Source organism: Zootoca vivipara, chromosome 10, assembly GCF_965207765.1.
Source record: "Zootoca vivipara chromosome 10, rZooViv2.hap1.1, whole genome shotgun sequence".
NCBI classification, from domain to species: domain Eukaryota; kingdom Metazoa; phylum Chordata; class Lepidosauria; order Squamata; family Lacertidae; genus Zootoca; species Zootoca vivipara.
Genome location: NC_142593.1, coordinates 33,965,342 through 33,987,452, shown reverse-complemented (window position 1 = coordinate 33,987,452; position 22,111 = coordinate 33,965,342). Strand labels below are relative to the sequence as shown.

Below are 22,111 nucleotides of genomic sequence, written 5' to 3'. Positions count from 1 at the left end.
TACAAGGCTGCCAAAGGTTGTTTAATTCTTTATTATTACTCTTTAAAAGGAAGGATTCCCACCACTTACATCAGCGTGAGCGTCTCTACACCCATTGCCCCCATCTACACTTCTTAGAAGATCTTCAGTTCTGGAGGCAGTAGAACTGGCTAGAAATAAGCAGCCAACCACAGTTTCTGGAGCTGAAGCCCTTCTAGGAAGGCCTTTTTAAGAAAACTTAGGCAGAGGGAATGGGCATCGAGAGATCTGCACTGCGGTGAGCTATGCAAGTGAAATATACTCAGAGTCCTGCAGTGATTTCATGCTCTTTATTGCAGCTTGTAAAACAGTGAATGAAACTTTCCCCAAAATGTCTGCTATATATACAGTACATTATTTACACAATGGGCCCCACGTGATTGCGGATTCACTTCCTTCAGAAGCCTGATTGGCTGCCCCTGCATGCCAATCAGGTTGCTGATTCACTTCCACCTGGAGCTGGATTGGGTGGCTCCTGCAGACCAATCAGACTGCTGCATTCTGGATCCTCTTGTTCTAGGATTCATCTCAGTACATAACAGCAAGCCTCTCTTTAAAAGGTTAAAAATAATAATAACACGGGGAGGGGGCCCTTGGGTACCTTGTATATTTAAAGTGAGCAATAGCCCCACTTTCCCCTCCTCTCCCAAGGACTAAGCCGCCTCAGCTTGCTTGTGGCTCCCCTTAGCTGCACGGGGTCCTCTAATTGCCACAGGGCTACAAAGTTGAACCCCTTTGTCTTGATCCAGCGGCACTATGGCATTTATTTAACATAGCGTGGAACTGATTTTTGATTGTCCTGTGGTAATTCATCATCTTTTCTCTTCCCTATTGTTATCAAAACCCATTCATGTGAATAAATATTGGGTGGGGACTAGGAAATATATCCTGGCCATTATTTCTGTTTCTCTTCTATTATCACTGTTTTGCTTTTCCAGGCAAAAACATGCTCAGGTGAAAGAGTTCACCATACATCTAAGGAAAATACTAAGGTACTAAAACAACAGACTGTAAAGCCGGAACAAACTAAGAGAAAAAGGACTTCACAAAGAAATTACCGGCGTGCTTCCAAAATGTGCAATAGTTGTTCACTAGTGAATGCTACAACTTTTGAAGGTACATGTCTGGTTTCAAAGGCAAAGCAGTCAGTCAGGGGAAGGCCACCATCTTTGGGCGTATCAGGTGACAAAAGAAGAATAAATGGCCAGAAGAAGGACATTCAGAATAGTCCTGCAACTGATCTTACATTGGTCTCAAAAAGAACAGTTGGCTCTTCAGAGCATCACCAGTATAATTTGAACAGAAGTTGTGAAGCTGGAGAAGACTGTAACATGGCAATGGGGTCAGAAATTCAGCGAGAGAGTGACTCTAATAATAGTATTGATGACTGTCCATCAGAAAGAAAAGAGGCTCTTAAAAACACTGAACTGGCAGGAGCAACAAAAGATCAAGCAACTAATTCCCATACTGTCACATCACTGAATCCTGTTGAAGAAGAAGCTGCTTTACCTTCTGAAACCGAGGTAGTAAATGAATCTAATTTGGATTCTACACACTTCTTATGCAAAGACATCGGTTTGCCTTTGCAGGAGGAAAGCCAGTATGCAATGAAACATAATAAAGGGTCTAATAGTCTTAAAATTGTTACTTTAGAGGACAACCTTCATACTGCTGAAAAGAAGCTTGTCTGGACAGTAAGAGAAGGCAGCATTACTCCTGCTTCTGAGAAAAATAGATCACTAGACCAATATACGCATTCTGAAAACTCTGTGGATCAGATTAATCTGGACAACCATAGTTTGGGGCATGAACTGGGTGTGAAAGAACCTTTATCTATAGCTGAATCTGTCTGTGTAAAAGAAAACCCATTCGATTCAAAAATCCCAACCGTCTCAATGTTGGAAGAAATTGCACTTCTCAGTGATTCAGATTGTACAGTCCTTTCTGAAGAATACAATTTAAATGCAGACCAAAACCCACGTGAAAACACCTCTAGAGCTGCTGGAATATGTAATGAACAAGCAGTTCATGTTTGTATGGAACTATCCTCAACAATTTCACAGAGTATTAATAGAGTTGGTGTTTCTGAAAGTCCTGGCACTTGCAGCTTCAGTGAGCAAAGATTTTTAACTCCTCCTGTGCATGAAGGCATTGTGATGGGAAGAGCAGAAGGAAATGTTGGGAAATGTTGCTTTGAGAGAACAGGAAATGGTAGGACTGAGAACAACACAGTCCTCCCTTTACAGATGCTGGACAAAGAGCCATTCCAAGGTAATCCATTCAGAGAAGATAGAGAGATTGCTAAAAATGCAGTGGTACAAAAGGAGAGGTGGAGAGAGAAAAACAGACATACATCTAACTTCCATTGTGATTATTTTTAGTGCAGCATTAACTTTTTTTATTTACTGTTGATTGAGGTAGTTTTATTATCATTTGTTGATAATCCGAACCCTTGAAATTATTAATTGTGTAAAAAGGATTCAAATTAATCTAATTATTTCATTTATTTAGTTTAATAATTCATATACTGCTTGTTACAGTAGTTTATAAGCAGGAAATTAAAATATATCCCTGATTAAACAGTGAAAAAGAGTATTTAAGGAGTCTTTAAAGTGCAGAAATTGCACCAACCAGCCAGCTGTTGGCTGGTGAGAAGGGATTGTGGGGCAAAAGGTACCCCCATTACCACCCCCAAGTAGCTGATAGGTGCACTTATGGCTTTCAAATAAAGTGTAAGGTTCCCCTGTGAAACCTAAAGGCAATTAGTCTTGCGAGCATGCTGAGGCTAATTCCTGTCCATTCCACAGATCATCTTCATAAGATTCCTTGTAGTAAGATATGGTAGTAATTTTTTAAATGATTTTCTGCAGTGACTTAAATTAGTAACCTACTCTACATTAGGGATACCACTGCAAGTGGATACAGTTGGCTCCAAATGTTCTTTTAAGCAAGGCTTAATGCTGAGCACCTTAGTCGAAATTGTTGTTGTTGTTTAGTCGTTTAGTCGTGTCCAACTCTTCGTGACCCCATGGACCATAGCACGCCAGGCACTCCTGTCTTCCACTGCCTCCTGCAGTTTGGTCAAACTCATAGTCGAAATTATGGCATTCTAAATTAGCGCAATGAAACGTTTGCCTGGTTTGCACCTCACATTAAATCAATGTTAAAATCAACCTGTTTAACATGAACAAACAGCATGCAGGTGCTTCATTCCTGTGCTTCCATGCTTTCTGGAAACAAGCCATGGTCTGATTTGTCATGTCATTTGAACCTCAGGCTTGTGGTTTGTTTCCCCAAAACAAAGCATGAACAGTAAGCCAAGAATAAGGTTTAGTTTCTTCTTATAGTTTGGAGAGAAACAAGCCATGAGGTCAGGTTTGGGTATCATGAAAAGCCAGTGCATGCCTTGTTTTCCAGCAGGAGCAGGGGAGGAGTAAAACATTCACCATTCCAGCAGGAGGCTCCAGTATGTTGCTCAGCCACATTAAACCATAGTTTATTTTAATTACAGCTTAATGTGATGCACGAAACAAGCCATTGCTATACTATCTTTCGTTTCAAAGTAAGCAATAGAAATGTTAATAGATTTTTATATAAGCCTTTTGTAATAATTTTCTGTGGAATCTTAAAAAGTTTGGTGAATATTTCAAGAGCAGCAGGCAGCTCATACTAATTATGTCTGTAATAATATACTTTCTGGTATTTTCATTAATATTCTTCATGGAGACACTGCACTTTTTTATTCAACAGATAAATCACTACAAACTCAGATCCTTGGAAAATGTTACAGTGAGAAGACTGATAAAGAAAATTCAAACAATACTCCAGATGTATCTTTACAGTCAAATGAATTAGAAACTATCCAAAGTAAAAGAATGGATTCTATATCCATTGAGGATTGCCAAAATGCACATTTGTGTTCTAGCAATAGTGCAACTCCTTTACAGTTTAATTCAACTGAGGAACAGCAAATACCACATTCATTAGGTAAGGCAGGTATGGTTAACCTGTGGCCGTATTGATGTTGCTGAACCACAACTCCCAACTTCCCATTGGCTGTACTGGTTGGAGTTGATGGGAACTGTAGTTCAGCAATATCTAATAAGAAGAGGTTAACGACCTCTCAGGTATGCCGTTAATAGCATTGCAGAAATGAATGTTGTGATTGAATTGAGTCAGATTCCCCCTGTCACTTTGAGATTGTTCAGACATACCTCGGCCTCCAAAAGAATAGGCACAGCTAGGAGAGGACTAAAAGCAGGGGCAGCGTGTCCAATTTCACCGAGGCAAATGGGAAGGTGTCGCTCCCACCACAGCCTCATTTACCTGGGTCGTGCAGTGGCACCCATGAAGTGGAGATGGTGGTGGTGGGTTCCGGCAACTTCTGGTGGTGGGTTCATGCAGACTGCATGAGATATCATGAGATCTTGGTGGAAGCCGCTACCACCACATCCCTGCCAAGGCAGGGCAGCCACGGGGACACTTTCTCTTGGACTTCCAGCGCCTGAGGTGGCTGCCTCTGCCTTAGCTTGCCTCAAGGGTGGGCCAGCCCTGACTCAAAGCTCATACAGTCCTTCCTTTCTTCCTTCACTAGTTTAAAATTCTAAGTTAATGGGATGTCCCACATATATTTGAAGGTGGGATCTCCTTGGCCTTTTACATATAAGCACAGGTTGTTGGATGGGAGTCTTCTTCATGTTTCCCCTTTATCTTAAACTTCCTAAGGATCATAAGTTATAATGGATAAAACAAATCTCTCTGCAATACCGTTAAGTCTTCTAAAGTTATTTCTCCAAATGTGTGGTATGAAGTATTAACATTTGTGCCTTGCTTAGATTCAATCTCTTTTAAGTTGTTGCTCTTCTCCATTTCCCCCCCCCCAAATTTTATTATCTGTAAGGTACACATTATAAGGCTATATGAACTCATGGTTATTATAAATTACACACACACACACACACACACACACACACACACACACACACAAAGATGATGTCTGATAACAGAAGACTGAAGAAGACCAATGTTATGTAAACTTTAGGAGACATAATTGTTTTAGGTTTACATAGCTGAAGTCCAAAAGGTTGTTAATGTTGACACTGATGTGTGAATATTTTACACCAGTGTCTTTGAAAGCATGTTTTGGCAAGTGGTATTCCTTTAAAAAATATTGGCCAGTTGTGAGTTGAATTTAACATTTGGTGTAGCAGTGCCCCTCAGAATACCTTATGTAATTATTTATGAGTTCAGCATATGTCTTTAGATTCTTCACATTCTAGTGAAAAGGAGAAAACGGCTTCTTCTAATCAGCTGCTGCGTACCATAACACCAAGAATAAACAAAACAAATGCCAAAGAAGAAACTTGTTTACATTTGGCTGCTAAAAAAGGAGATTTGTCTTTAGTGAAATCTTTAATAGCACCTGGAGCGTGTGTAAATCAGAAAGATAATGCAGGTGCTACTGAGACCAAAGAGGCTCCTCGGATGAGTCATGTGCTTGGTATGTCCCTTCCTTCATATTAACTGCAACTTCCTTTATCCTTTTAAAAAGCATCCAATAGCACGGTTAGCTTCCTGAAGTTACTTGTTTTCCAGCACCCTGGCTGGCCCTATTATAATTAATTCTCCATTTTAGTGTGTCTTAAGTGGATTTGATTTTCAGAAGAAGGTATCAGATGGCAAATACTGTATGCATGTGTGGATGTGCACACCCAGATTCCCCCCCCCCATTGTGCCTAATATATGTGTACTCAAGCTGATACTACGTTGATTTGGTGCATTCATAACTTATTTGGAAACTATAATCATTATTTCTTGATTTAGGCGAAAAAGAGTTACACACTTCTAGATCTAGAAAAATCCGTATTAGTTGCTGTGAAAAGGATAACATGGTTTCACAGCTCAATTCAGCTAAACAGAGCTGTGACACAGTGAGTATAGATAGCTGAAAAGTTTTGTTTCCATGCATTAGCATCAAGTGTGGCCTGTATGAAGTTGCTGAATTGTGAATTATGGTTGTGTTATGTGATGTTTCTGTTCACCTTTTGACCAAAAAGGCCCCAAAGGCAGCTCATAAAACTTATAAACCCAAAATCCAAACAATAGAATAAGATAGAATAAGATACAACTTACACAAGATTTAAATACCGGTAGTAATATTTCAATAACATGTTTAAAAGAAAGGAAATGTTTAAAACATGTTTAAAACCATGTTTAAAAGAAATAAAAACATGTTTAAAAGAAATAAAACCCAAAGAAATCTCCCACTCCATGAAAGCAGGAATAACCTGACTCCTTCTTTCCCCTTTGGCAGCCATTTAGTCAGGGAGATGCAGAACAGCTCGCCCCTGACTGTTCCAAGCACAGTCTTTTCCTTACATCAGGACTTCCTAGGCAGCAGCTTCTTATAAGAGTTCCAGGCAAAGCTGGTAAAAAAAGCCTTTCTGCATGCACAAGGTGTATTTCACTATCACAAAGGATATTCTGCACCTCATGTTACTGTGTTGCACAAGAAAAGTGGAACTAATTCCAAAACTACTCTTCCAGTTGTAGTTGTGTTGTTTTTGCCAGCATAAGTATTATCAAATCTATGTATCATTGCATGTCATGAACTCTTCCCCTGGTGCTTGTACTTCTGCCTTTTGCTGATGGTTCTTTGGATCAGGCCACATGTTTTACAGACAGTAGCAGCACAAACCTTCATAACAGTAAATTACTGCACACCTTTCTCTCTCTGTAAGTTGTGTGCATCCAACACAGCTGGCTCAGGTAAAATACCTGGCTGCTTTCCAAGTTCTCATGTTTTAGTTCAGTTCCAGACTGTCTGTCTTTAATAAAGTGAACAATGATTTGCATTTGACAGAATGATTCCATCAGCGAAGTATTGCAGAATATAGAAGAGAAACAGGATAGACTTTTGCTCTTTGAATTAAGAAGCCAAAGAGATGCAGGTGTGGATAAATTGTATAACCCATGAACGATTGGCTAAGTGTGTGTTCCATTGTTATGTTGGAGTAACAATTTTTTTGTAACTCCAAAGTTGAGTCTTGGATTCATGTTCATAGATGCTGGAAAGACTCCCATTGTAAAATCTGGTGAATTTACTACATTGAACAGGAGCAAACTTCTGAAGCTTGGGACTCGAACTGGAGCAATTGGGGGCTGCCTCAATATGATCCATCCCAATCCTGTGTTGTCCTGAATTGTCCCAATTCAGTTCAGGATCCAGTGTATAACTCTAGTGGAGATACAGGAAGCAGAGGGCATTGTCCCTAAAGATAGCTTTCCTTAAGAAGAGGTGCCACCATTGGGTTCGGCCTCATTGGCACAAGATTGCAGTTACGGCCTGATTGAGGTCTATCTACCTTCCTCATTTTAATATTTAGGAGGAATTTAAAAATATTCCTGTTCACTCAGATGTTTAATGACTGAAAGCTACTGAAGGATGCTGTTCCTGCCAACCTTGAAATTGTTAGCTGTGATGGTACAGTCGTACCTCAGAAGTCGAACAGAATGGAAGTCTGTTTGACTTTTAAAATGTTTGGAAACCAATGTGCGGCTTCTGATTGGCTGCAGGAAGCTCCTGCAGCCAATCAGAAGCCGCGGAAGCCCCCTCCGACATTTGGGTTCCGAAGAATGTTCACAAACCGGAACACTTACTTCCAGGTTTGCAGCGTTTGGGAGCCAAAACGTCAGAGTACCAAGGCATTAATGATCCAAGGTACGACTATTGGATTGTTTTTAAAAAATATTTTATTGTTTCATTTTGCTATTTTATTAGTTACTGTATTTAGCTCCTTTGGGTGTAAGGACAAAATAGAAATAAATCAATATTCTCTGTGATATTGGCATGGATTTTGTATTGCATACAAAATTGTATAGCGTTGTAAAGCAATTTGTAGAATGAAATTTGCTTTAAAAAGCTCAAGAGTGGACAATACTAGCTGATTTCTCTGTCACATCGTTTTAACTGCCACATTTTTATTGCCTCTGTTACAAATTACAAAAAGGAGGCATGTCAGTTTAACTATTAACTTATTAAATTTGTAAATGTTGAACAGATCTATATATCCAAGATCTATCTCAGATACAGAACATTTTGAATACTGTACTTGACAAACAGAAATCAGAAAGGGATGATCTTGCTAAGAAATACAGGTAGGCAGAAGAAAAACTGCAGGTTTTTCTTTTCTTTTTACAAAATAGAGCATGGAATTATTATTTTTTATTTTGAAATCAAGCAAAATTGTAGTATGCAACCAACATTCTCAGACCCTTCATCAGTTTTAAACATTGTATACTTCGCATTAAGTTAAATCAATCCTGGTTCTACAAAAAGTAGTAAAGATCTGGTGCTGCTTTGGCATCTGTTTTTAGCTGTTGTGAAAATTATGCTTTTATTTATTTGTATTGTTTTAAATAACAATCAATATGAATAAAATATTTCAAAATAGGATTCTGCCTTTAAAAAAATGTTTGCTACCTTCATTTAGGGTGGTTTTAAAAAGCTTTTGTTATTCATTATTAGGGAAGCTTGAGAAATTTGTTCTTTGCAGATTTTGATACAAACTGACCTGATCCACCTCCTGGATTAATACATGAATCTGAACTCTGTTACTCTCTTTAATTTTGCACATCTCTGAATATTGTGGTGCAATTCTCAGCTTTAAAAACAAAAAGGAGAAGCATGCAAAATGTGTATACTTTAGGATATAATACATTTTGGCATATATATTTGTGAGAAAGTATGTTTTGGAATACACATTTCAATGGAGATTCTTTTTTTAAAAAAATCTGCTTTTTTAAAAAATCTACATATTAATGCAGAAAGAAATGTGATGGACTTATGAATGAACACACATGAGACTAACCTGGAATGGAAATATATGGATCTGATCATTATGCTTAGAGGCAAGCCATATTCTTGAATGGAATGGGTGGTTCATGTTAAACAATATGTATTTTTCATGGAGGTTCAATTGACTGTTCAACTGTTTTTAAATTTGATTTCAGAGCTTCTGCAGAATCTTTTAAACAGGGAGCCCTAAGGGAACAGGTAGCAAAGCTTGTTTCCAGACAAAAGAGTCTTTTGCTCATGGCACAAAAGCAGAAAGAACTAGGCCAGAAAATACAGAATTATAAGAATGCGAAAAAGGAGGCTTCACATTCAGCAAAATGTGTCCCAAGCACGCGTGGCTCTTGTGAATGCAACAACACAGAAGATGATCCATCTGGGAGAACAGCACCCTCCTCTGATATAGCTATAGGCCTTGAAAACAGTTGGGTCACAGACAATATTTATTTAGATCAAGAATCCAGCCAGTATCCAAACAGGTCTCTGAATATGTCAGGAGGGAATGAAAAAGCAAAAAAGCAAAAAGGAGTTGGTCCCAAAAAAACGGTGTCTGAAAAGAAACACAAGGAATATAACATTGAGGAGTCAACAAAGGTAACACATTTGAAGTGAGTTAGATCATACTATAAATCATACTATAGATCGAGCAACATTGCCTTCAGAACATGTAGTGTGCCTTATTCAACAAACACACATAGAATATACTGATCATACATCAGTGGCACTACAGAGAAGCAAATTCCCAAGAATGTGTACACTAAATAGTTCAGCAGCTAAAAGTACTGTTGTCAATAATAATATCTCAGCAAACCACTGAAAGTCAACATGTTTTCTCTAATGTGTCTTCACAGCAATTCTCAAACATAAGTGAGGATTTGCAGATGCAACCAGAATTAGAATCTACACACAGCTATCTCGCTACTCATCAGAAAAACATCCCAAAAAATAGACACTCGCTTAATGCTAATTTAGAGCCTGCAGGGATATTTTCTCATGCGCTATCACAAAGCAGAATCAGCCAAAGTTCTTCTCAATGTTCTGAGAGTCAGAATTCTGAAAAACAATTAAACTTCAAAGCAAGCAGAAGGAAGAAAAATCAACTATTAGATCTGCTCAAACTGGGAAAGATTAAGTCTGGAGATGATGTTCTAGAATTCACAGTACAGGTAGTTTGTTCAGTTGCAAAGCAATGTAAATATCAATGCAAAATGTATTAAAAATGCAGAGTAATGTATTATTAAAAGTTAAGGGCCCCTGACCATCAGGTCCAGTCGTGTCCGACTCTGGGGTTGCGGCGCTCATCTCGCTCTATAGGCCAAGGGAGCCACGTTTGTCCGCAGACAGCTTCCGGGTCATGTGGCCAGCATGACAAAGCTGCTTCTGGCAAACCAGAGCAGCACACGGAAACGCCGTTTACCTTCCCGCCGGAGCGGTCCCTATTTATCTACTTGCACTTTGATGTGCTTTCGAACTGCTAGGTGGGCAGGAGCTGGGACCGAGCAATGGGAGCTCGCCCCGTTGCAGGGATTCGAACCGCCGACCTGTGGTTTAACCCACAGCGCCATTAGCAAAAGCTAATTGATCATTAGAAGCAACAAATAGTCCTGTGGCACATTAAAGCTAATATATTTATTATGGCATAAGCTTTCATATATGAAGTGTTATCTGACATTCCAGGTATACAAATATGGTTGGGGGGGGGGTGAATTGTGAGGTCAGGAGGAAATTATGCCTAAATAACATTGTAATGATTTTGCCTGCTCCATTACTGCATTGTGCAGGCAACATATATGTTATAATACGATCAGGACCTGGTTCAAATTCTAGCATCAAAAATAATTATTCAGAGTTTATTTTCTGGCCTCTCTTCCCCTCCACCCTGATCCAGCTGGGTGCTGAGAGTGCTCTTTTCCCCTGTATTATCAAAAAATAAGCAGGAACACAAATAAAGGCTGGACTATGCCTTTTGATTGTGCTGTGTCCTAGCTTAGTGTCAGAAGAGGGTGTGGGGCAATACACAGATGCAACTATGTCACAACATGCATTACTTGCTAAGAAATACAGTGCTGTAGTGCCTGTATTTTCTCTATCCTCTGGACTTCCCTTGTAGCACTATGATGGCAGCAGATGTACAGCAACTGCAGTTTTTCCAGTCAGCTGCTTAGCTGGGGACAGTTTCTGCTTATTACAGCAAGCAAGTGGACAAGGGGGAAATTGTGATGCTGGTATTTTGTCAGCTACTACTGACAAAATAGTTTATGGTCTTTGTAGTCCTGTGGGTTATAGAGAGGAGGAGCCATGGAGATGTTTAAATACTGTCTTTTACTTGTGCTGCTACCTCTTAAGGGGTTTAAAAGTTTGAAGTGCTTTTAAACATGCCTTCCAGTGAACTATATCTAATGAATTCATCCCATTTATGCAATAACCTCTGTGCAATGGAACTCCCCCTCCTTCTCTCCCCAAACATAACAGATTTGGGTGAAGCGCATGGGAAGAAGGGGGAGGAGGAGTTATGTTGTGCAAGTAGAAGTCCTTGTGCAAATGGGACAACTTCATGGGATACAACCTAATGTTTTCAGGTATATTTTTTTTCAGGTGTGTACAACTTGTGGCTTTTACGCTCCATAGGCTTTCCCCTATAGAGTAGAGACATATTGTTTTCCTGACTGTTGCCATATTCTAGTCTGAGAAGGGTTGGCAAATTCTGTAGACGATGGGGTGGAGATGCTTTTCAAGTGAGACTGCAGGTTTCTTTTGCTTATAGCTCTCTTGGGAGCTGATCAGCTGTGAAATTGTGAGAGCTTTTGGAACCTTCATTTGATCTTTCGAATGTCATAATATTATTTTTATTCACTGTTGAACAACGGATGAATCTTAATGGCAATAGTGCTAGTTTTCTTTTTTCAGCCTTGGCCCTAAGTAATAGGGGCCTCCAAGGGTCTTCTAGTGGTTCCCTCACTCCAATAAGTGAATTTAAGGGAACCAGACAGAGGGCCTTCTTGGCAGTAGCGCCGTCCCTGTGGAATGCCCTCCCAGCAGATGACAAGGAGATAAAGGAACTACACATTTTTTTAGAAGACATCTGTGTTAGGAGTTGTCATACTCTCGTGTAGGACCCTGGCAGAGACACATGTTCTCTTCCTCCTGGTCAATCATTTGGGAGCTTCAAAAGCTTTCTTCTGCCCGAACATCACAGCGACTGATGCCCACAGACATCAGCACACTCAGGGATCCACATAGTGTTTGCAGTTTGCGTAACAGACCCCAGCAACTCAGCATTTGGCCAATTTACTTTATTTACATATAAACACACATGACGCACTGCAACATGGCTCCCTCTCTAGCATCAGACAACAGAGAGAAAGAACAAAGGACAATAATCCCATTTCACGGAACACAGTAATGCAAACATCCTGTCTCTGTCACTTCCCACTCTGTGGAATGAAAACATACACCGTTATGTGATAGACAACAATCCCATGACTGCAGACAAGGGGAATGAATCTCCAAAAATCTGAAGGCTATATCAAGAAGTTTAAAATGTTTGATGTTTTATTGTGTTTTTATATGTGTTGGAAGCCACCCAGAGTGGCTGGGGAAACATAGTCAGATGGGCAGGTATAAATAATACATTATTATTATTATTATTATTATTATTATTATTATTATTATTATTATAGTATTATTATTAGTCTGCTGGGATCTCCTCTCCCTCCCAGATTTTTTCAATGAGCTTGTGAAGTTGTTGTGTAAGTTCAATTTCTCCCACTTTGAATACTTCGGCAGATATCCCATCAGGCTTTGTTGTTTTTCATTTGGTTAATAGCTATACATAACTCTCCCATATTTGGAGATACTGCAAGCTCATCTTTAATTTGTTTTTGCCAAATTTGTGAGAGGACCTCAGCAGCTACGGGGGAGTTGCAGTTAAGAAGATGCTGGTAATATTCTTTCCAGTGCATTGCAATAGCTTATTTATCTTTTAGAAGTGTGGTAGTGTCTGTTTAGCATAGGGGGCATATACCATGATTTATTGGCCCATAGATGGTCTTTGTGACTTTAAAGAAACTCTGTGCATCATGAGTGTCTACTAAGTGCTGGATCTCTTCAGCTTTTTTTTATCCACCAGATGTTATTTAGTTCTCTGGTTCTTCTTTGAAGCATTGGCATGGGTTTTTTTTTTTAATTAGTGGCGCAGTTTCTATCCCTTTGCCCAATCTGAAAGGCTTTCATTTTCTTGTCAATAATGTTTTCAATCTCACTATCATTCTCATCAAACCAGCCTGTTGTTTTTTGGTTTGATATCCAATAGTTTGTTCACAAGCTGCAATAATGGATGTTTTTAGCTAGGTCCAGTGTTCCTTGATGTTATCAGGGAACTCTGAAAGCAGATGGTCCTTAAGAGTCATTTGGAAGCAATCCTGCATAATAGGGTCTTGAAGGGCTTGAGTGTTCGTTTTGCATTTTGGTTTCCTTCCTTGAAGCTTGTGTTGAGGTATAATCTTGATCGCTATCATGGAACGTATTAATTGGTGACCTGTCCAGCTGTTGTCGGCACTCGTCATAGCTCTGGTAAGGAGCACATAATGGTGATCTTCAGCTCAGACAATTACATAGTCTAAGACAGGCATAGGCAACCTTGGCTCTCCAGATGTTTTGGAACTACAGCTCCCATGATCCCTAGCTAATAGGGTCACTGGTCAGGGATCATGGGAGTTGTAGTTCCAAAACATCTGGAGAGCCAAGGTTGCCTATGCCTGGTCTAAGAGGTGCCAGTGGTTCAAAGTGTTGGGGATTATAATTCTTAATTGTTTTGTGTTCCTTGTTTTTGTTTTTAATTTAGGATTCCAAACATAAAGCCAGCCTTTTGGGAAATGGTAAAGTCAAAGCTGGCAACAACTCAGTTTACCAAAATCTAGTTCAATGGATTAAAGCACTACTAGGAAGTGACATTTCTGTAAGCTGGAAATATGTATACAACAAGGTAGGCTCATTGTTGTTTTTAATAGGTGACAGAAAATTTAATATTAGTGTGAAGTTTGTTGCACAAAAGTGAGCAGTGTAGTAGTAGTTTGTCTGAGCACAGGAAGGCAGTGTCAGGAGCGAGTCAGCAATAAATCACATGGTGTAAATCAGGGTCCCCAAACTAAGGCCCGGGGGCTGGATGCGGCCCAATCGCCTTCTAAATCCGGCCCGCGGATGGTCTGGGAATCAGCTTGTTTTTACATGAGTAGAATGTGTCCTTTTATTTAAAATGCATCTCTGGGTTATTTGTGGGGCATAGGAATTCATTCATATATATTTTTCAAAATATAGTCTGGCCCCCCACAAGGTCTGAGGGACAGTGGACCGGCCCCCTGCTGAAAAAGTTTGCTGACCCCTGGTGTAAATGAAGTTAACTCTTTATTAGAAGAAGCAGGATCTGCTCAGGTGGGCCAGGCCTAATGAGCACAGCAACTGGTTTATTATTATAATCATTGTCATATTCTGTACGATTCATTCATTATTATTTTTAAGGAAAACTGTCATCAACTAAAAAGTGTATTTTTAAAAAATAAGCAAGAAAACGAAGGGGAAAAAGCTGCAAAGCATGATAGTCCTCTGTAGTCTTCTGCATTTGACTTTGGCTTCTTGTTTTTCCATACTCGACTTGCAGGAAAGTAGATATATTACTTTGACACGGGCCCAATATTTACTGATGCATTTTTTAAAAAATGAAGTAAATAACTTCTTCAGTGACATATATTTGCCTTTATACAGGTCACATACTGTGGAACTCTGTTATCAAAAATTATTGCTGAAGTTCATGTTTCTAAGGAACCAGAGTTAACAGTGCAACAAAATAAGCTATTTGGTACGTGCTGACTAAAATGTGAATTCCATTTAGATGAAAATGCCCCCCAAAAGGACATGGTTTATAAATGCTCAGACTTCTACTGCACACTTTTTCTATCTTTAATCACAAATTATGGACATAACAGCATTTTTTTAGTAGAGCCATGCATGTGCCTCAGAAATGCTAACAAGACAAGTTTTCTCTGTTGGAAATGTTATGGTTTGCTGTGTGAGCAAAGCTAGTGAGTTAACCTACGTGGGTTGGAGATCCCGTAAGTGCTTAAAGAGTTAATGGCTTAATTAAACTTGTCTTTGCTGGAAATTTTGTGAATTTAATCCAGTGTTTGTGTGGCTGAGGGAAACAGGATTCTGTAGAAGTACTGTCCTCTAGTTGTTCATGGGAATAAGAAATATTGGCTTCAGTCAAAACTGTTCATGTACACCCAAGGAAGGCACTATTGCTGATTAAAATATTTATTACCAACTTGTGCTTAGAGGTATCAATTTTGGGTAAGGGAATATTCGGATACAAATTAGTAACTATTTATGAACAACTTATAAATTATATTTTTAAACAATAATATGAAATAAATATTTTAAAATTATGTCCAGGTGATATATGATCCCAGTTTTGATAAGCAAAATGAATAAATGGTGCTGCTCTATTTTCTAGAAATGTCAAAAATAGTGAGGGGATTTCTGCCATATGGAGTGAACCTCACACCCGGCAATTTCTGGGAGGAAAGATGATATTATTGGACAGATATATTCCTCTTGGCTTGCATAGTCCCCATGACTTCTTGACATACACAAGAACAAAGCCACCCCTTGCCTAATCCACCAATTAGGAACAAAAAATTTTTAATAGGCTGAACACAAGTCCAACACAAGCAGGTGCTGATATGATAAGCCTGTGGTAGATGTGAAGGGCTGGGAGCTTGATAACAGATGAGACAAGAACCAAGGACCAGAGGCAGGAAGATGTAATTAAAAGAAGAGGATATGATTAAATGGTTAATGAATGCCAAAGATAACCAAAATACAGGATCAGTCAGGGAACAGAAGTATATCCATGATAAAGCAACAAGTTGCTCAGACTGAAGCTTGGAAGAAAAGGTTTATAGGGTCTGGTATGTTTCCATTAGCTTTTGAGGTCAGCTGACCAGGCTGTATGATCAACTGATAGCATCCAGACTAGCACTGTCACCCTAGACCTAGAGGACACCCTTGACTCACAGAACCTGGCCCTCCCCCGAGTAACTAGAATGCTGGTGGCATAGGAATGGTGGAATGTACCGTATTGCAGGCTCTGGTTCAATACATCCCTTGGCTGGCATGTTACACAGATAATTTTGCTCTTTTTCAACCAGGGAGAAACTCTACAAGATGCAATCACAGCCAAGGTGCTCAGTGTTTTAGTCATAAGGCTGCTTCCTCTCAGAATGCAGAAAATATAAGGCAGGAAACTGCACCCTTTCCTCAGGAAGAAATGGAAATCTCTCTGTCCCCTGAAACAGAAGCTGAGGAAATAATGACAGCAGTCAGTGAAATAAGTAAGTGAAATAAGACCACATACAATCCTGCTTTGTCACAAGTTTGTCACACAAGTAGAATTTCGGTGGTAGGACTATTGCAAACTCTTGGTATTGACAAAAAAAATAAGATTAGTTAGCTGTTGAATTGTGCCCTTTTTCTTTCTGCAAAGCATGCATTTTCTGTTTACTGCTTCAGAGCCTCTGCTATTAGACTATGGTTGTCTTTAAATATTCTATGGTTTTTCCTAATTCAGTCTAGTCTTAACTGTGAAAGACATTTTATAAAGCCCTGCATTCTACATTTATCTGTATAATATAACAAATATATGTATGACGCTGTATATCTTATGAATTCACATACATATTGGATAATCGGGAATGAACAGCAAAGCCAAAATAGAACATTTAATTATCTAAACATATGGTTGCAACCTGCATCCTCTTAGAGATACCGAACATATACTCTACATCTGCAGTGAAGCTTCCAAAATAAAGCTTATTGCTCTTTAAATAACCCATACTAAGGATATGCATTTATTGATGGAGTGTTAAATGGTTTTGATACTGAAAGATTTAATCAGGATTTAGTTCTTAAAATGGGGAGAGCATCTGGACAGTGACATACACTATATGTTTTCACAGAGAATCTTCTTTGGGGCACTATTTTAAAATACAGTACAACATCTGTTTGAGCATAGTTTTTTGGCCTCCTCATAAGCAGCATCCCAAAGGGTAACCTACCACGTTGCTTTTTGTAGCTAGAGGTGCTCACACTCATGTAAAATGAAGTGTGCAAACATAATATGAGAAGGGCAACTGTATGTTTCAGTTTCTCCAGAGAAGATGCTCTTTTGGAAGAACTGTAGAAGCAGATCCTGACAAGCCTATTTCTTTACTAAGAAGAGAGAGGTTATACCTGTGTCATCCATCTTAGAAAACTTGTAGCCGTTCTATTTGTGGTGGATGAATATGTGTTTATTGTTTATTTTTTTAAGTATGGCATGCCACCCAAATCCCTGAGTGGTGTGAGATTCCAGCAGTTTCAGGCACTTATCCGGGGTTTGTATTTCTGTTTGGAAATGAGGCACAATGGAGACAGTGGTGTCTTCATGATATATGGTTTATTTACCATATATACAACCTGAGCATGCAATGGAGGGGTTCACAGCATCAACACCCTGAAAGAGTCTAATTTCTCCCATAGCTGCAGCCTTGGATTCAAACATAACTCAAACATTGCTCTCAAGCGTTGCCCTGATATTCTCTCCAGCTTGCTGCTTTACTTCTAAGTTACATCACTGCAAACTCTCAACTCTCACCTTTCTCTTTTTCTGACTACTAGGCAATCACCTCAACAGAAAACTAACCTGCTTATATTTTAACATTTGCTGGATCCAGGGATTAGAAGGGTCTCTGCTCACAGCCTACTTCCCTTGACCCCAAACTCATAACAGAAACCTCTTTAAAATTTGCTATATGACCCGACTTCAGTTGTGTTGGTACTTCAGTGTAGATTTGTATTCCTGTTCACTAGGTGACTGCTTATTTTATTTGTTATTATGTCATGGTATGGCTTTATTTCTAAATAAAGAGGTATGGAGTCAATCTTATCTGAAAATCATACTTGGATTTTCTTATGTGGAAGCTCTTTACCTGTTCTTAAATGTGCAAAAAATAATAGATTTTGTTTAGAGAGGAGGAGAAAGTATCACTCTGCACATGTGCTATGACACACTTTCCTAAATAAGTGCTGTACAAGTCCTATTGTCATGAAAACGGCAAAGTTAAAAATTGCAGTCCCCCGCAAGTCAAAATGTTGCGAGCTAGCACTGGTTGCCTTAAATATCTCACCACTTAATAAATTGGGGGTTTTAAGCATTCCTTATACCATAGCTGCCAAGTTTTCCCTTTTCTCGCGAGGAAGCCTATTCAGCATAAGGGAAAATCCCTTTAAAAAAGGGATAACTTGGCAGCTATGCCTTATACTTCATGCTAGATATTTTAATTCAGTGTGTTTCATCTTTCTAACAGAAGTTCCCTACCACCTTGATTCCTCAACACCACCCAGGAGATTTCTACAGTTCAACAGCAGAGTGCTGATAAAGGATGAAGAATTTATGCCAGGTCATATAATGGATCAGTACTGGAACTTCTATGTCCATTGTGAGGGTTTTGGATTTTAACGAAAATGTTTTGCTTCTTTATCTAGTAAAATTTAATGAGCTTGGGGAAGAGGATTGTGTTTTTGTTTTGTTTTTTGAGTTTTATTATTGCACCAAATCTTTGTTAGCATCACTTTTAAAATACAAATGAAACCTTGTTGTGTCCCAACAGATGTAAATTGTTGCATGCCTACTAGCTTTTAGTAGGAGACCAGGTGGGGGAAAAAGATTATGGGTATAGATAAGGTTGTGAACTGCTGTGTGGTTACAGTTGCTATGCACTTTGACCTTGATATGCCTCATTATGGAAAGGAAAAGTCTGATGTGGATGAGATGGCTGAAATAAAAAAAATGGTCAGGATGGCACCGGTTGTTATTACTGAAGCACAGACTGACAAAAAATTAAAAGCATTTCAGGTGAAACAGGTGTTGAGTTGTGGCCTGAGCTCTAGCCTCTAGGTCACCAATGAAAAGTTTAGTCTGGTTATCCTTATACAAGGTTGAATCAAATTGTCAGCATCTGCCAATTTTGACATGTCAGCCCTAAGTAAAGGACAGGGAACAAATGATAATCTCTAAAGAGTCCTACACTGTTTCCCCCCCCCTTCTTCTTCTTCAGTACAAGACCCTTTCAGACTCAGAATCGAATTCTAAGAAAGCAACCCTTACAATACTGAACTGAAAATTGTGCTCACCTCTGTTTATACACACCCACACAGCCAATAAAGGATAATTGGTTTCAATTACTTTTGTGGCTAATGTTTGTTGTTAGTGAAAGTTTTTGTAATGCAACCTGAAAGCTCATTTTACCTCAAACTTCCATTTGTAGCAGGATGAAGCTGTCTTATTTACATTTCCTATCATGGGGCCATATTTAGCTCTTTTATAAGGGGACAAATCTTTAACAGCTTTCAATGGAGGTCCACAACTAAGTTATAACATTTTGAACCTCCATCTGAATTCCATCTGTGTGAACGTACCATACAGTGAAGATTTATAGAGCTTTTTTTTTCTTTTTCTTTTAATTTAAAGGAAGTATTTCCTTTGGGGATTTTTCACATTGAGCTGGTTCCAATGTAAAGCTATTCATGGTATTGTGCGGTCTCTCTCCCCTTCCATCTCTTACAGAAAGTTGCTAGGATTAGCTGTGATTAGTGTTGGTGACATGTAACATAGCCATGGTTAAGGCCTGTTGGAGAATTAGTATGAGAGCACGGAAGGCTTTAGAGAATAAAGTGTTTCACAACCTCCGCCCAATATCCTAGTCACGATAAAGTGATTGCAGTCTTTGCACTGGCCCAATAAGATATTTTTTTAAAACCCACACTTATGGGATTATATAAAAATCAGTATTTTGTGAAATGCAGTATTTTGAAATACACAGAGGTGAAGGCTTAATTATCAAGGTCATTCAGAAATATCCACGGGCATTCAAATACAAGGCGAAAATACTTTTTAATCATTTTGATTATAATCTCTTTGAGCTTTTAAACCCGGGAGCTACTTTAAAATGTGCAGTATCTTCCGGAGGAGGGATGTTGTTTGTCTCACATGTGAATTATTTCCTACTGTATAGCAGATACAGCTGCCATAGCCAGAGCTGAAAATGTTTTGGGGCTCTTTCATGTCAGATTAAACAACATTTTAAAGATGTAAAATGAGATTCCTTGTTAACTCATTTTGCTGAATTGCTATCAGCCACATATGAAAGTGTTTCTCTACTGATTATCTGATTGGCACATAAGCTGGTGTACGGAAGTGACTGTTGACTGGCTTAGGCAAAAAAGATATTGGAGATAATAGAGAGCAAAGACTGTGGTAAGGAACGTTAACAAAGTTAACACTTTGTTAGAAAGAACGACTTAAGGTTTCAGATGTCCAAAACTGTCATGTAATAAAAAGGTAAACTATTTTGATGAGTAAGGTACTTAAAACAATGTTATTTTAGTTGAATCTTCTTTTTGGGGGCCATTCAGGTTCTGTTGCGCTTTAATTACACTGTACTCTTTTATTATAACGAACATATTGCATTACTTGTTGAAAGAGAGCAGTGGTTCATACTCATCTTTTGTTGCAGGAGAATATTGTACTGCCTATGCAATGTACAAAAGATTTATCTGAATATTAGATTTACTTCACTGTTCACTCAATATGTTGTTTATGTTGTTTTCTTTGATATAAGGTACCTAATAAATTAGGAACATGCCAACTGCAAGGCCTTGTTGCTGCATTTTGGATTAGCTTTGTTCCTACAGGAGAATATAAAATCAAATTTGACATGATGAGTATGAAGTAAAAGCTTTGGCTTGCAAGCTGGCTTCTCAGTACTAAAAAGACAGACACCATTTGTTAAATATTGTTTTTTCTGTATTTGATTTACTAAGGTTTAAAGTCTAATTACGTTACCTTCTCTTTTCTTTTTTAAAGGAAAGGGGGGAACTTTATAAATTTAGTAGATCAGTACAAGATTTTATGGCTGCTGTTCTGGTGGGGGATAAAATTCAGATTCAGAATCTAGGAGACATGTGACTGTGTCTTAGTATGTAGTGTAGCAGTCTCTTAGCACCATGGTCCAGGACTTGTTGTTACAACTCTGACAGTGTTGATTAGTGAGACTGTTTTTCAACAGTGTCACTGTAACCACAAAATCCACTAAGTTCTAGATTTCCTTTGTTGGGGAAAAATCTAATTGACTTATTGTCTTTGTGATTTCTATTTTTATTGTGTAAGCTGCTTTGAGACACCCTAGTGCAAAAATGCAATAAATAATAAATACTGAAAAAGCATTTTTGTAATCAGTTTATTATCGCTGGTCATTCAGAACACATTGTTCTCTCTTTCTTGATCACCTAGTACTCTGTTACCTGTAACTGATACACTGGAAACAAATAAAACTAGGCCAGTATCTAATACAGTGGTACCTTGGGTTAAGAACTTAATTCGTTCTGGAGGTCTGTTCTTAACCTGAAACTGTTCTTAACCTGAGGTACCACTTTAGCTAATGGGGGTTTCCACTGTCGCTATGCCGCCACTGCGCGATTCCTGTTCTCATCCTGAAGCAAAGTTCTTAACCCGAGGTAATATTTTTGGGTTAGTGGAGTCTGTAACCTGAAGCGTCTGTAACCCGAGGTACCACTGTACTTCCTTAAAACCAAAGTGCCTGTTGTTTGGACATACTATTCTACTGTACTACATTGACTATTAAAAATTATTCATGAAATACCTGAACATATAAAGTGCCCATTGGGTGGGCAAGCTTTTCTGTTGAGGGCCATATTTTTTCAGGGGAAATCTGAACAGGGCCACCTCTTCTCTCTTTTTCTGCCATCTACTTTTTCTCCCCTTTCTCCATGTCCAGTCAGGCTCTCCAGGCCAGGGACAGATCACCTTTGCAAGAGATTTGAACTGATTGCTTGCAGATGACTTTCTAAATTATGCCAAGATCTAAATAATGCTTGTCACTGGTCTATTCAGTCCTGTATTTGTTTGTCCTTTAACTGGCTCTCTAAGGATGGTGCTCACATTACTGTCTTGGAGCACAGTGAGATTGTTTTTTTCTTTCTTTTCTGGTGCATTTTGCATCCCTTTGCCTCCAGCTGTTCATATCAGCATGGCTTCATTGGTGACAAATTCATTTCTGTTGGTGTACACACAGGGGGTGTTTATGTTTTTACCTCATGCAAAGGTGTTTGTTCACACCTTGGCTA

General features: G+C 38.9%; 1 protein-coding gene across 1 annotated transcript in view; it reads left to right on the top strand.

The window, feature by feature from the left end:
* The window catches only part of ANKRD31 (ankyrin repeat domain 31), a 48,044-nt gene extending 26,857 nt beyond the window's left edge, over positions 1–21,187 (top strand). Inside the window, exons 11-21 of the mRNA XM_088653296.1 lie at positions 957–2,289; positions 3,769–4,005; positions 5,842–5,948; positions 6,881–6,968; positions 8,079–8,175; positions 9,031–9,466; positions 9,724–10,038; positions 13,716–13,856; positions 14,633–14,726; positions 16,078–16,260; positions 18,274–21,187. Coding sequence (XP_088509422.1) covers positions 957–2,289; positions 3,769–4,005; positions 5,842–5,948; positions 6,881–6,968; positions 8,079–8,175; positions 9,031–9,466; positions 9,724–10,038; positions 13,716–13,856; positions 14,633–14,726; positions 16,078–16,260; positions 18,274–18,425 — 3,183 coding nt within the window. The 3' untranslated portion in view covers positions 18,426–21,187. The remainder of the gene's footprint in view (positions 1–956; positions 2,290–3,768; positions 4,006–5,841; positions 5,949–6,880; positions 6,969–8,078; positions 8,176–9,030; positions 9,467–9,723; positions 10,039–13,715; positions 13,857–14,632; positions 14,727–16,077; positions 16,261–18,273) is intronic.
* Positions 21,188–22,111: the final 924 nt, after the last annotated feature.